At 39.0% G+C, this 14,047-nt stretch overlaps 1 protein-coding gene across 10 annotated transcripts in view; it reads right to left on the bottom strand.

Annotated features, from left to right (window-relative positions):
* CD47 (CD47 molecule) overlaps positions 1 to 14,047 on the bottom strand; it is a 74,202-nt gene that overhangs the window by 23,512 nt on the left and 36,643 nt on the right. For all 10 annotated transcript variants that reach the window (XR_010318686.1, XR_010318685.1, XR_010318687.1 and 7 more), the window contains exons 4-5: positions 3,737 to 3,844; positions 250 to 342 (exon numbers count right to left, since the gene is read on the bottom strand). Coding sequence is in view for 4 of the 10 variants with exons in the window: in XM_064273009.1 (XP_064129079.1) it covers positions 250 to 342; positions 3,737 to 3,844 (201 nt within the window). In the remaining 6 variants the exon portion in view is untranslated. The remainder of the gene's footprint in view (positions 1 to 249; positions 343 to 3,736; positions 3,845 to 14,047) is intronic.

The raw sequence follows: 14,047 nt of genomic DNA, 5'->3' as shown, positions 1-14,047 counted from the left end.
GCATCAGAGGTCTACTGACTGCATAGAGAGACCCCTGTTTACAAAGTAATTCAGTGACCTGAAAACTTAAAGATAGCCTTAAAATTAATCCATACGGGAAAATGTCTCTAGGAATCATTTGGAAAATCTTTCAATAAATCTACTTTTATTGAGTTGTAAAAAAAAATACATATGTCTAAGAATATTTTCACCAGAAATGCTGTTTAATGAAAAAGGTAGGCAAAATCATGCTATAATAAAAATACTCACTTGTCTTAAATACAAAGTACTGAAGTACTTGTAATATCACCATAGGAATTACAATTAAACCAAGCCCAGAAGCATTCTTTGTTGAATATTCACCTAATAAATAAAAATAAAATGTAAGATATTTTCCTACATATATCCTATTAAAGCACTTAAATTTTAAATATATTAATCTCAATACTATTCTTATAAACTGTGAAAAGGTTAAAAAAATACAGCTCCCCACAAAAAGTAAACGAAGTAACTATTTTTCATTATTTAAGACCAAACTTAAGACATCTAAGTCTTAACATCTAAGTTTCAACATGCAGAAACCTTAAATTGGCTCTAAGTCCTTCCTAGCCACCCTACAGAACTTCGGTGAGGCACTGGAGTCATCTTTTACTATCCGTTTCATTTGATTTCCTTGGGTCTTTCAAGTTTTCTTCTGAATTTGCCTCCTTCCTCTCTTTTGCTCCACTCCTTACAGCTGCAAAAATAGCTGTCAAATTGATGTTCCTAAACATTACACCTATATTGCTTTTTTCTCAGGAAACAATGGCTTTCTACTGTCTACCACTCTAAGTTCAAGCCCGTCTTTGTTTTTCTTTCTAGGAGCTCATACCCTTAACTGCTACTGCACCCTCCCACTTCTACATGCAGGTGTCACTTCAGGCAGACTTGTTTCCCATGTGCGCTCCCACTTCTATGTCTTGGCCAATGAACTCTGCTGCTGTAGTGGGGCTGAATGGTGGCCCAAAGACACGTCCATGCCTTGTCTTCCAAAAGCTGTCATTATTAGCTTACATAGCAAAAAATATGATTAAAGACGAGCTTATCCTGGGTTATCTGGGGTGGGACCTGAATCCAATGGCAAGTGCCCTTACAAGACAGAGACAGAGGGAAATCTGAACAGACACAGAGAAGACACTGAGACCATAGAGCCAGGGTGAAGCGATGTGGCCACAAGCCAAGGAACACCACTAATGAAAGGCTTTCCCCTAGAGCCTCCAGAAGGATGTAGCCCTGCTGAGACCTTGACTTCAGACTTCTGCCCTCCAGAACTGTGAGGGAATTTCTGTTGTGTTAAGCCACCCGGTTTGTGGTAATTTGTTACAACAGCCCCAGGAAAATAATACAGGTTTTGACACTGGGAAGTGGAGTGCTGCTGTAACAAATATCTAACCATGTGGAAGCTACTCTGGAACTGGATAATGGGTAGAAGGTGGCAGAATTCTGAAGCACATGACAGAAAAAGGTCTAGACTGCCTTGAACAAAGTGTTGATAGAAATATGGATGTTAAAAGCATTTCTGGTGAGGGCTTAGAAGGGAATGAAATGAGAACGTGTTATTGGAAACTAGAAGAAAGGTGATCCTTGTTAGACAGTGGCAGAAATCTTGGCTGAATTATGCCATCTAGTTTTTTTTTTAGTTGTATGGAAAGCAGAACTTGTAAGTGATAAACTTGGATATTTAACTCAGATTTCCAAGCAAAGTACTGAAGGTGTGACCTGGTTTCTTCTTGCTGCTTATAGTAAAAGGTGAGATGCAAGAGATAAATTGAGGAAGGAAACTGTTAAGCAAAAAGCAAACAGCACCCAACGATTTGGGAAATTCTCAGCCTATGCAGACTATAAAAGATGCTAAAATCAGGAGATTCACTGTTAGGAAACCATGCTCTGGAGGGAAGGCCAACGGTGTATAGCTAGACAATCTTTTCCTGAAAAGTTATGCGCGTGACTTATGGATCTACTCAACCATCTCAGAAGTCAGGAATAGAGACGGGATATTCCAGGAGAGATCTGTGGGAGATTCTCTTGTCTAATGGTGTGAATCCCTGTGCCATACACAGGAGAGACCCACAAGGTTTTTGAGAATGTCAGATCAACAGAAATACCGGCAGCTTAGACCAAAGGGACTGAGAAAGGATGCAATGAAAGAAGGCCATCAGACTCCCAAAATTCGATGGGAAGAAGCAGGCCAATAAAACTATTCCTCTGCAAACATATGCCACCTTCAAGAAAAAGGAAGAATAACTCTAAGGGCAGCGCCTTGAGCCTAGAGGGCAAAGCCCTGAGTTACACCGATCAGTCTTAGGCTTTGAAACCTAGCGGAATTTGCCCTGCTGGATTCTGAACTTGCTTGGGGCCATGATTTCTTTATTCCTTCCATGTTTTCTCTTTTGGAACACGAATATATAAGCATCATTCTATGCCTGTGTCATGGATTGAATTATGTTCCCCCCCGCCCCACAAAATATCTGTCACCTTGGCTAGGTCATGATTCCCTTGTATGGTTGTATGACTGTCCACCATTTTATGTGACTGTTCACCATTTTATGTGCTTTTCCTATGTGTTGTAAATCCTATCACTATGATGTAATAAGATGGATGAGCAGCAGTTATATTGATGAAGTCCAGAAGATTAGGTAGTGTGTTAAGCCAATCTCTTTTGAGATATAAAAGAGAGAAGTGAGCAGAGAGACACAGGGACCTCATACCACCAAGAAAGCAGCACCAGGAGCAGAGTGTGCCCTTTGGACTTGAGGGTCCTGTGCTGAGATACTTCCAGATCAAGGGAAGAGTGATGACAAGGACCTTCCTCCAGAGCCGACAGAGACAAAGCCATCCCCTGGAGCCTGGGCTCTGAATTCAGACTTCCAGCCCACTGGGCTGTGAGAGAATAAACTTCTCTTCGTTAAAGCCATCCACCTGTGGTATTTCTGTTATAGCAGCACTAGATAACCAAGACAGCCCATTACCTCACTGAATTTTGGAAGCAGGTAACTTGTTTTCTGGTTTAAGGCCATAGATAAAAAGGAATTTTGTTTCAGGATGGAGGTTCACACATACCTGATTTAGATTGTGAAATCTGGAACTTTCGAGCTGATGATATTTAGACAGAATTTTGGACTTTAGGTGATACTATTATGGGTTGAGACTTTTGAGGATGGTGGGATGTGGTGTATATATTTTGCACATGAATCTTTGGGGGCCAGAGGGCAGACTGCAGTGGGCTCAACAGTGACCCCAAAGAACCTTACATAGAAAAAAGAGTTATTAAGAACCTTGAAAGGAGGAGCTCATCCAAGATTATCTGGGAGAATCATAAATCCGATTATCTGGGAGAATCATAAATCCAATGACAAGGGTCTTTATAAAAGAGAAGCAGAGGGAGATCAGCACACACACACACACACAGGCAGAATACACAGAGAAGAAGAGGAGGCAATGTACCTATGGAGTGATGGAGCCACAAGCCAAGGAATACCTATAGCCACCAGGAGCTAGAAAAGGCAAGGAATTAACCGTCCTGTAGAACCTCAGAGGGAGTGAGACCTACCAACACCTTGATTTCGGACTTTTAGTCTCCAGAACTCAGATAATCTGTTTTAAGCCACCTGATCTGTGGTAATTTGTTACAGAAGCTTAGGAAACTAATACAACCCTCCCTTGGAATTCCCTCATCCACATTAATCCTGCCCTCCCTTACAGTAACTGTACATCTTACCTGGGGCGAAAAGAATGGCTCCGACAATAACAACCATGGTGAGAAATAGTCCAGCAACAAGCACAGAAATGGTTTCCTGATTCATACGACTGGATTTCGAGTTAAGTACTTAAAAAAAAAAAAAGAAATTACATGAACTCAATGACAAGAAGTAAAGCCATTTCTGTAACCTGTGAAGTGCAGAGACAGACTGACTAACTTACTAGAACTTATTAACCTTTGAGAAACAATTCCTTCATATCATGTCAGGCCACTTCAGATCTTTTTTATAATAAACCAATGGATGAACAGTGTCATTACAATATAAATATGGATACTGAATTCAGAGTTGAAGCTTTATTCCCTCACACTTCAAAGAATAAAGCTGTATATACCAGACATTTTCAATATTAGCATTATTAACATTTTGCGTTAGGTAAGTCTTTGCTGTGGGGGTCTGTCCTGTGTGTTATAAAATGTTTAACAGCATCCCTGGCCTCTATACTCGATACCAGGAACAACTTCCTAGTTGTGTAAATCAAAACTGTCTCTCTAGACATTGCCAAATGTCTTCTGAGGGGCTAAATCACCCAAGGTTGACAATGATGGTATACATAATGCTGGTGGGAAATAACTGGAAAAACTGAGAAAAAGAGAGGTTTGCTCTACATCATACAGAATTAGTAAACACTGGGAAATGTAGATATTATGTTTTGAAAAAAAAAGGATAAACATTGGACAAATCACACATTAGTGAAATCGTTAGGGGGCAAAAAGCTTAAATTGATTCAAATAAAATAATTTAACAAAAATAAACTACGAAGATGCAATAAGAGTCATCATACATGTTATTGTTTCTGATACTAGCTCTGGCGTTAAGCATCTTGTACCTTCTGTGCAAGCGTAATATAACAGATAAGCCTAAAAATATTATTTCCTTTACGATTCACCTTCTTGGTTTTATTTGGTTAGTATTAAAATTGATTTTTCACCAAGACCGTTGTTAAAGGTAACCACAAAGCAGACTGAATAGCAGAGAGAAACCGTGTGATTAAAATTCTGCTGGGTGTCATCCACAGAAGAATATTCTACATGCCAGTAATCAATGGGTAACTGTCCTGAGGAGGGACAAAAACAAATTTAATGTTATAGTTCGCAGTTAATTTTTCCCCTAAAATGACAAGCAGATAAAATGTAGTAAAAACAATAAATAAAACCCTAAACGACCTTGATAAAAATCTATGTTTAGGGAATACTACAGACACTTGGAAGATTTTTAAATCTCTTCCTACTCATACTTTAGGTTGTTACCAGAACTTTATTCTCTTTAGGAGGAGAGGGAAAGTTAATAAATTATGAATCCTGAAGCTAACGGAAACCCACATTAATCTGAAATGAATGAGAAACATCACATGGCAAGTTCCTCAAGATTTTACTTGATCTGTTACCTCCTCCATTCAGCCTTGGGATTGATGTGGCTTCTATGCAGTCATACCCCTGCCTTCTGAGAAGTCACAGAAAGAGTTCTCACAGTTTTTCTGTTTCCCAGGTTTAAACACCAGCTAGGATGACATCAACTGTACACGTCACAGAAGGCACAGGCATAGGGAGAAAATGGAATTTTATTGAGACATACGGCATGTTTTCCATTTTCATTCCATGAATACTGTTACCTCATAGAGCTTAAAGGTGCTGCAAAGGGTTATAAAATAGAAGCTGTTTCAAACGTACCTCACAATTAATCAAATGTTCACGAGAGATTCTTTCAGGTTTAATTCAACACATAAAAGAGCTACTAAGATCAGGTAGTAAGAATTCACCTAGGAGTCCAGTAGAATTTCACGCAAAAATGGCTGATTTCTACCATTATTAACAAAAATAAAGTGTGTGAACTCATATAAAATTCAACCACTTCCCAGTAAACCCAGTGCCGTCGAGTCGATTTAGAAGACTTACAGGAGAAAAATAATGCCAACACCACCAACAAAAACAAAACAACAAAATATACTACTATTAACAGTGTTCTACCATATCTTTTCTCTTAATGGATGTAGTTTTATTACTGCTGACTGCTTCAGCTACTATTTCTTCTCAAGGCTGCTGTAAACTCTTCCTTAAATTAAGCAGTCATTTCCAGCAAATATATTAGTGAGATCTACTTAAGTAAACCGGAGGTTATAAAACATTATCTCCATGTTTTCTTTAGGAAACTTTACAAAGAGTTTCTTTTGGCCAACTTACTAGCTTACAATGGCCACATTTTAGCAGGGCCCACAGCAACTGTGGGCTAAGCTTGTTGTTTAGTCTAGTTGTCAATTTTGCCAGTGTAGGTAAAGGGCAAGGTATCTGATATAGATCCATGCCGTTGTTGTTGTCAGGTGCCGTCGAGTTGATTTCTGACTCATAGTGACCCTACGTACAACGGAATGAAACGCTGCCTGGTCCTGCGCCATCCTCACAATCGTTGCTATGTTTGAGTCCACTGTTGCAGCCACTGTGTCAGTCTGTCTCATTGAGGGTCTTCCTCTTTTTTGCTGACCCTCTATTTTACCGAGCATGATGCCCTTCTCCAAGGCCTGGTACCTCCTGATAACATGTCCAATGTATGTGAGATGAAGTCTCTCCTTCCTTGCTTCTAATGAGCATTCTGGCTGCATTTCTTCTAAGACAGATTTGTTTGTTCTTCTGGCAGTCCATGGTATAGTCCAATATTGTTCGCCAACACCAAAATTCAAAGGCATCAAGTCTTCTTCAGTCTTCCTCATTCATTGCCCAACTTTTAAATGTATAAAAGGCGAATGAAAACACCATGGCTTGGGTCAGGTGCACCTTAGTCCTTAAGAGTGACAACTTTGCTTTTTAACACTTTAAAAAGGTCTCTTGCAGCAGATTTCTCCAGTGCAATGTGTCGTTTGATCTCTTGACTGCTGTTTCCTGGGTGTTGATCGTGGATCCAAGCAAAATGAAATCTTTGACAGCTTCAGTATTTTCTCCATTTACCATGATATTGCTTATTGGTCCAGTTGTGAGGATTTTTTGTTCTCTTTATGTTCAGATGTAATCCATGCGGAAGGCTGTAGTCTTTGATCTTCATCAGTAAGTTCTTCAAGGCCTCTTCACTTTCAGCAAGCAAGGCTGTGTCATCTACATACTGCAGGCTGTTAACGTAGTGAGTCTTCCTCCAATCCTGATGTCCCGTTCTTCATATAATCCAGCTTCTCAGATTATTTGCTCAGCATACAGACTGAATAAGCATGGTGAAAGGATACAACCCTGACACACACTTTTCTTAACTTTAAACCGCTCAGTATTCCCTTGTTCTGTTTGAATGATGGCCTCTTGCCATAGAACCCCATGATTTCCATGACCTTTTATTGGTGATCTTTTCTTGTCCTTTAATAAGTGGATTTTACCAATGAAATTTAACAAAATGTTGAATGTAACAACAACAAAAAAATTCAAGTGATTCCCAAAACGCTTAGTATTAAAGGTAATTTAATGTGCTTTTAACAGCAGGCTCTATCAAATGTCCTTCTATGATTTTCTGTCTGCTTGGCAAGACATTCTATTTGTACAATTTTAAAAATCTGTATGCTTTTAAAGATTTCCCTCAGCTACAAGTACTGGAAGTCAACATGCAAAATAAAACATATGAGGAACAATCATATTTACATTTTTAACAAAAATAAAAAACCTAAGTACTGTCTGACAGAGAAAGAGCAGCAAAAAAGGTAGACCATACCACATTTTCGTCTGGTTAGGAATTCTAAAATTTTCCCTTTTCTATGAAAACTAAGTTTAGTAAGTTATTACACAGCAATAAACCAGGCTGACTGATTCATCTGCTCTGTAAATTTACTGTGTGCCTATATCAGGCTTTCTTACTAGTCCAAATCAAGGTACAAGTGGAAGATTCCTTCCTTCATCAAATAATGATTGAGCACCTACTACATGACAATCGCTATGCTAAGTGCACACAATGAATAAAAAGGCAAACACACTCCTGACTCAGGGCCCTTACACTCTAATGTGTGAGTATGTGTGCTGGGAGATGGAGGTGGTGATGTACGTTACTCCCAGATTCTCTTTTCCAGTTAAATAAAAGGTGTGGGTCTAATCTAGCCTAAGAAAGTCCCTCCATGTTTAATCTTTCCAATTCAGGGGAAAGAAAAGCAGTGCCAGGTTTCTCTAGCCACCTGAAACAGCCAATGTTATGAACAGCCACCACATTAAGGTTTTCTTGTATACTTGTGACTGATATAAAGCAAATATAAGACAGAATGCAGGTTGGAGCTGATAAAATCTAGTGAAACTGCCAAGTCAACTTGGGGATCAAGTCTATCTATCACCTTAGTTTTCCTGTTACTACAAAGACTGAATCTGATCAACCCATACAGGCCCACACAGACTGTAGTCTATGCCAACAAAAAACAAAAATCCAAGAATTCAATGTCTAAAGGAAATATTGGGCATGTTCAAAGGCATGACATTTATGGTCCCTTACTTAGTGATTAGTGAGTAGAGAGACATATACAACGTGTATCAGATAAAGAACAAATCATAAAGGGAAGCATGTGTTCGGTTTTATTATTACAGTGTTGTTTTCTGGTAACTCCAGGACAGTAATGATGGAAGATAAAGTGCATCTGATGACTTGTAAAATTTCAAATTTTTAAATTGTTTAAGTTGTATTTATTATTTTAAAAATATTTAATGCACCATAGTGGAAAAAAAAAAGAAGGCTTTGTAAAATCAGTGCTGAAGAAAACTAAATATTGGTGCCAATTCTAAACCGGTTACTTGCCAGAAGGCAAGTAAAGTAACTTTATGATAAATTCCACACACTATCCAACTTCCTTGGATGAAATAATTTGTTACGACAATGAATACTTACACAAGAAATCACATTCTCATTCTATAGGACCTAGGAAGAAAAGAGCCTAGCCTTCCGGCAGGCAGTACTTTGAATATAAAAGATTAAAGAAGGGTGTGTGACACTAACTTCCTTTTCTTAATGCCCAACTTCCCTGGGATTTGTGGATAAGGTACATGCAGGAAGTTGAGATGTTTGGATTTGGAAAAAGGGTCAGGGGAATAGGAATTAAATTGTTACAAAAGCAAAAAATGCTGAGCTGTAGTTTTGTTTGGTTCCTTCTACAACAAAATCAACATACAATCATATTATTTAATAACTGAGGGTGATAATTATGTGGATAAGACCGAGAAAGTACTGGGAGTTCAAGACTGCTGCCCAGAACCACAGCTACCTCAGTAACATCAACTGTTCTGCGGAATGAGTCTTTGTAATAATATTTACTGTAATGACATTTTACCTTCCTGTATAGACTTTTCCTGGTGAATAACATATATGTCTTCGCTTCTTCAGAATGGTTTTTCTAATCTACAAAGAAATTCCCTGTTCTATTATTTCCTTTAAATTTGCTTTCACGGCCCAATTGCTTTGAATGCATACCTAGTCCTCAAGACTGGACTTAAGGACTTAGCAAGAGCTCAAGGCTGTTGTGATGGAGAAATTTTTTCCTCTGAATATCTCAACAATGACACCTACAGAGACACCCAACCAGACACCTCTGAGCAGTAACCAACGTCCTTGTGGAATAATCTTTGGTAGGGACTACTAGAAAATTAGAAAGGACATGAAAGACGCCTAGGAGGTACCAATCTGAAATAAATGAGAGCCAATCCTCACTTTGCATGCTTCTACTATGTATGAACGCATCTTTCAGTTTGTTGTACCCTGGTGGCTTGCATGCTGCAGTGATGCCAGAAGCTTTGCCACCAATATACCAGCATATGCCAGCAAGGTCACCCTCGGTGGACAGGTTTCAGCAGAGTTTCCAGAATACAACAGACTAGGAAGAAGGACCTGACAGTCTACTTCTGAAAATATGAAAATACTAGCCAGTGAAAAATCTTACGAATAGCAGCAGAACATTGTCTGCTATAGTGCCAGAAGATGAGCCCCTCAGGTTGGAAGGCACTCAAAGTGTGACTGGGGAAGAGCTGTCTCCTTAGAGTCTTAATGACGTGTATGGAGTCAAGCTTTCAGGCACTTCATTTGCTGATGTGGCATGACTTAAAATGAGAAGAAACAGCCGCAAACATCCATTAATAATTGGAATGCAGAATGTATAAAGTATGAATCTAGGAAAATTGGAAGCCATCAAAAATGAAATGGAATGCGTAAAGATTGACATCCTAGGTGTTAGTTAGCTGAAATGGACTGGTATTGGCCATTCTGAATCAGACAATCAAATAGCCTACTACTTGGGGAATGACAAATTGAAGATGAATGGCATTGCACTCATTGCCAAAAAGAACATTTCAAGATCATGCTTGACAAAGTATAGGGTCAGCAGAAAAGAAGAAGACCCTCAACAAGGTGGACTGACACAGTGGCTGCAACAATAAGCTCAAGCATAGCAACGATTGTACGGATGGCGCAGGACCGGGCAGTGTTTCGTTCTGTTGTGCAGAGGGTGGCTGTGAGTTGGAACCAACTTGACGGCAACAACATTCTGAAACACAAAGCTGGCACAGATAGGAAAATACCCATATGACCATAAGGAAGACCAGTTAATACGATTATCAGTCAAGTTTACACACCAACCACTAAGGCCAAAGATGAAGAAAGAGAAGATTTTTACCAACTTTTGCAGTCTGAAATTGATCAAACATGCGATCAAGACTCACTGATAATTACTGGCGATTTGACTTTGAAAGCTGGAAATGAAGAAGGATTGGTAGTTGGAAAATATGGCCCTGGTCACAGAAACAATGCCGGAGATCACATGATATAATTTTGCAAGATCATGGACTTCTTCATTGCAAATACCTTTTTTCAACAATATAAACGGTAACTACACATATGGACCTCACCAGATGGAAAACACAGGAATCAAATTGACTACATCTGTGGAAAGAGATGATGGAAGAGCTGAATATCATCAGTTAGAACAGAACCAGGGACACACTGTGGAACAAACCATGAACTGATCACATGCAAGTTCAAGTTGAAGGAAATTAGAACAAGTCCACAAGAGCTAAAGTACAATCTTGAGTATATCCTACCTGAATTTAGAAACCATCTCCAGAATAGATCTGACACACTGAATGCTAATTACTAAAGACCAGATGAGTTGTGTATGACAGCAAGGACATCATGCATAAAGAAGGCAAAAGCTCATTAAGAAGACAGGAAAGAAAAGACTGAAACGGATGTCAGTAGAGACTCTGAAACTTGCTCTTGAATGTAGAGCAGCTAAAGTGAAAGGAGGAAATGATGAAGTAAAAGAGCTGAACAGAAGATTTCAAAAAAAAAAAAAATTTTTTTTTTTTAAAAGGGTGGCACAAAAGACAAAGTTAAATAATATTTCATTATGTACATTTCCTTATGTACAAAGATTTGGAGATAGAAAACCAAAAGGGAAGAACATGCTCAGCATTTCTCAAGCTGAAAGAAGTGAAGAAAAAATTCAAGCCCAAGTTGCAATATTGAGAGATTCTACGGGAAAATATTCAACGACCTAGGAGGCGTCCAAAGAAGATGGAAGTAATACACAGTCACTGTTCCAAAAAGAACTGGTCGACATTCAACCACTTCAGGAGGTCCCATATGATCAAGAACTGACGGTACTGAAGGAAGAGGTCCAAGCTGCACAGAGAGCATTGGCGAAAAACAAGTCTTCAGGAACTGACAAAATACCAATTGAGATGGTTCAACAAACGGATGTAGCACTGGAGGTGCTCACTCCTCTATGCCAAGAAATTTGGAAAACAGCTACTTGGCCAACCGACTGGAAGAGATCCATATTTGTACCCATTCCAAGGGAGGGTGATCCAACAGAATTTAGAAATTATCGAACAGTATCATTAATATCACATAGAAGTAAAATTCTGCCAAAGATCATTCAAAAGCTGCTGCAGCAGTACATCAACAGGGAACTGCCAGATATTCAAGCCAGATTCAGAAGATAATGTGGAATGAGGGATATCATTGCTGATGTCAGATGGATCATGGCTGAAAGCAGATAATATCAGAAAGATGTTTACCTGTGTTTTATCGACTATGCAAAAGCATTTGACTGTGTGGATCGTAACAAATTATGGATAACATTGTGAAGAACAGAAATTCTAGAACATTTAATTGTGCTCATGAGAAACATGTACATAGAGGCAGTTGTTCAAACAGAACAAAGGGATACTGCATGGTTTCAAGTCAAGAAATGTGTGTGCCAGGGTTGTATCCTTTCACCATACTTAATCTGTATGCTAAGCAAATAATCGGAGAAGCTGGGCTATATGAAGAAGAATGGGGCATCAGGATTGGGGGACGATTCATTAACAACTGTGACATGCAAATGACACAACTTTGCTTGCTGAAAGTGAAGAGGACTTGAAGCACTTACTGATGAAGATCAAAGACTACAGCCTTCAGTATGGATTATAACTCACAATAATGAAAATAAAAATCCTCACAAATGGACCAATAAAAGCAACATCCAGATAAACCAAGAAAATACTGAAGTTGTCAAGGATTTCATTTTACTTGGACCCACAATCAACACCCATGGAAGCAGCAGTCAAGAATCAAATGACACACTGTATTGGGCAAACCTCCTCCAAAAGACCTCTTTAAAGTGTCAAAAAGCAAAGAGTCACTCTTAAGGACTAAGGTGCACCTGACCCAAGCCATAGTGTTTTCAATCGCCTCATACACATACAGAAGTTGGACAACAGATAAGGAAGACCTAAGAAGAATAGATGCCTTTGAATCATGGTGTTGGTGAAAAAGACTGAATATACCATAGGTGAACAATTCTTTCTTGGAAGAAGTACAGCCAGGATGCTCGTTAGAAGCAAGGATGGTGAGACTTCGTCTGACATACTTTGGATATGTTATCAGCAGGGACCAGTCCTTGGAGAAAGACATCATGCTTGGTAATATAGAGGGTCAGTGGAAGAGGGGAAGACCCTCGAGGAGATGGATTGACACAGTGGCTGCAACAACGGGCTTCAACGTAGCAACGGTTGTGAGGATGGCACAGGACTGGGCAGTGTTTCATTCTGTTGTCCACAGGGTCGCTATGAGTCAGAACCAACTCAATGGCACCTAACAACAACTATGGATGAATTTCAGTTACCACAGTATAATTAAATAACATCAGTCCCTCACAAAAACATGGATCAAATTTTAGTTAACAAAAGATACTAACTGCAATTGTACAAAGTACAAACTTCGCTGCTCTCTCTTTAGCCCACAGATCACTACGTAAACGAGAGATGTGCATCCTGATCCGGACAGTAGTCTCAGATCTTTCAAACATGTGGAGGATGGCCACTGCACAACTATTCAGTTCATGCACAGACAACAAGCGTGTGGTTATGCTACCTTCTCGTCTCCCAGTGATAAATCCATGTGGCATTTTAAAACAGATAATCAAATGAGAAAACTGGGCAACAAAGATGAAAAAGCAAAGAAACAAAAAGTAGTAACAATACTGGAAGTAAAAGAGAACATAAATGGAGTTACAGAAGAAAATAGCTGACTGTGGGAAATTTGACACTACTGCCACTCAAGAGGCTCTAGGTATGCAGTCAGAAGAACTCAGTGAAGGCACACCTACTGGCATGCATGAGAAAAGCAGCTGTGACAAAAAGAATGCAGAGTCCCAGAGGAACTCAGAGATATTTCATGACATTGAAAGTACAAGTGACAAAATGTTAAGCTGGTCCAGACAACTTTCGCCATGGCACAGAAAAGATGCTTGCTGTGTATCCTAAGTTATACAATGAGCAGAAGGGACTCTTGTTAAATGGCTCGTGATACGTGTTCTACAGAAAATAAAATACTTTAATCGTAATGTTTCTATGTTTTAAATTAGTATACTAAACATTAGTTTCAGTATTTTTTAAAATTTCTCTACACATTTATAACTGAGAATTTTTAGTTTCTTGGCAAAAAATTTTAGAGGTCATGGAACACTAGTAATTTTTCCCGTATATTACTAAGATTACTTTGCATAGCTTCAGCTTGCACAGTCATTTTTACATTCCCATAATTCTGTGCAAAGTGAGGATATCCTGTATACGACCAAAGTTAGAAGAAAGGAAAAGGAAGAACAGGTAGCCCTATCTCATAGAATTCTGGGGTGCTAGCCAATTTTCCATGTGCAGTAGAACCTTAATTCTGTAGGAACTACAGGAGTTGGTGGGCAGTACTTAAAGTCATTTATCTAGCATATAAGTGACGGAAAGATCTTGTCATGATGTTGAAAGAATGAAGAAGCACTCTGAAAATAAGCCAGAAAC

The sequence above is a fragment of the Loxodonta africana genome, chromosome 20 (genome assembly GCF_030014295.1).
Source record: "Loxodonta africana isolate mLoxAfr1 chromosome 20, mLoxAfr1.hap2, whole genome shotgun sequence".
NCBI lineage: Eukaryota > Metazoa > Chordata > Mammalia > Proboscidea > Elephantidae > Loxodonta > Loxodonta africana.
Note: the sequence above shows the minus strand (reverse complement) of the source record. Positions and strands in the feature narration are given on the sequence as shown.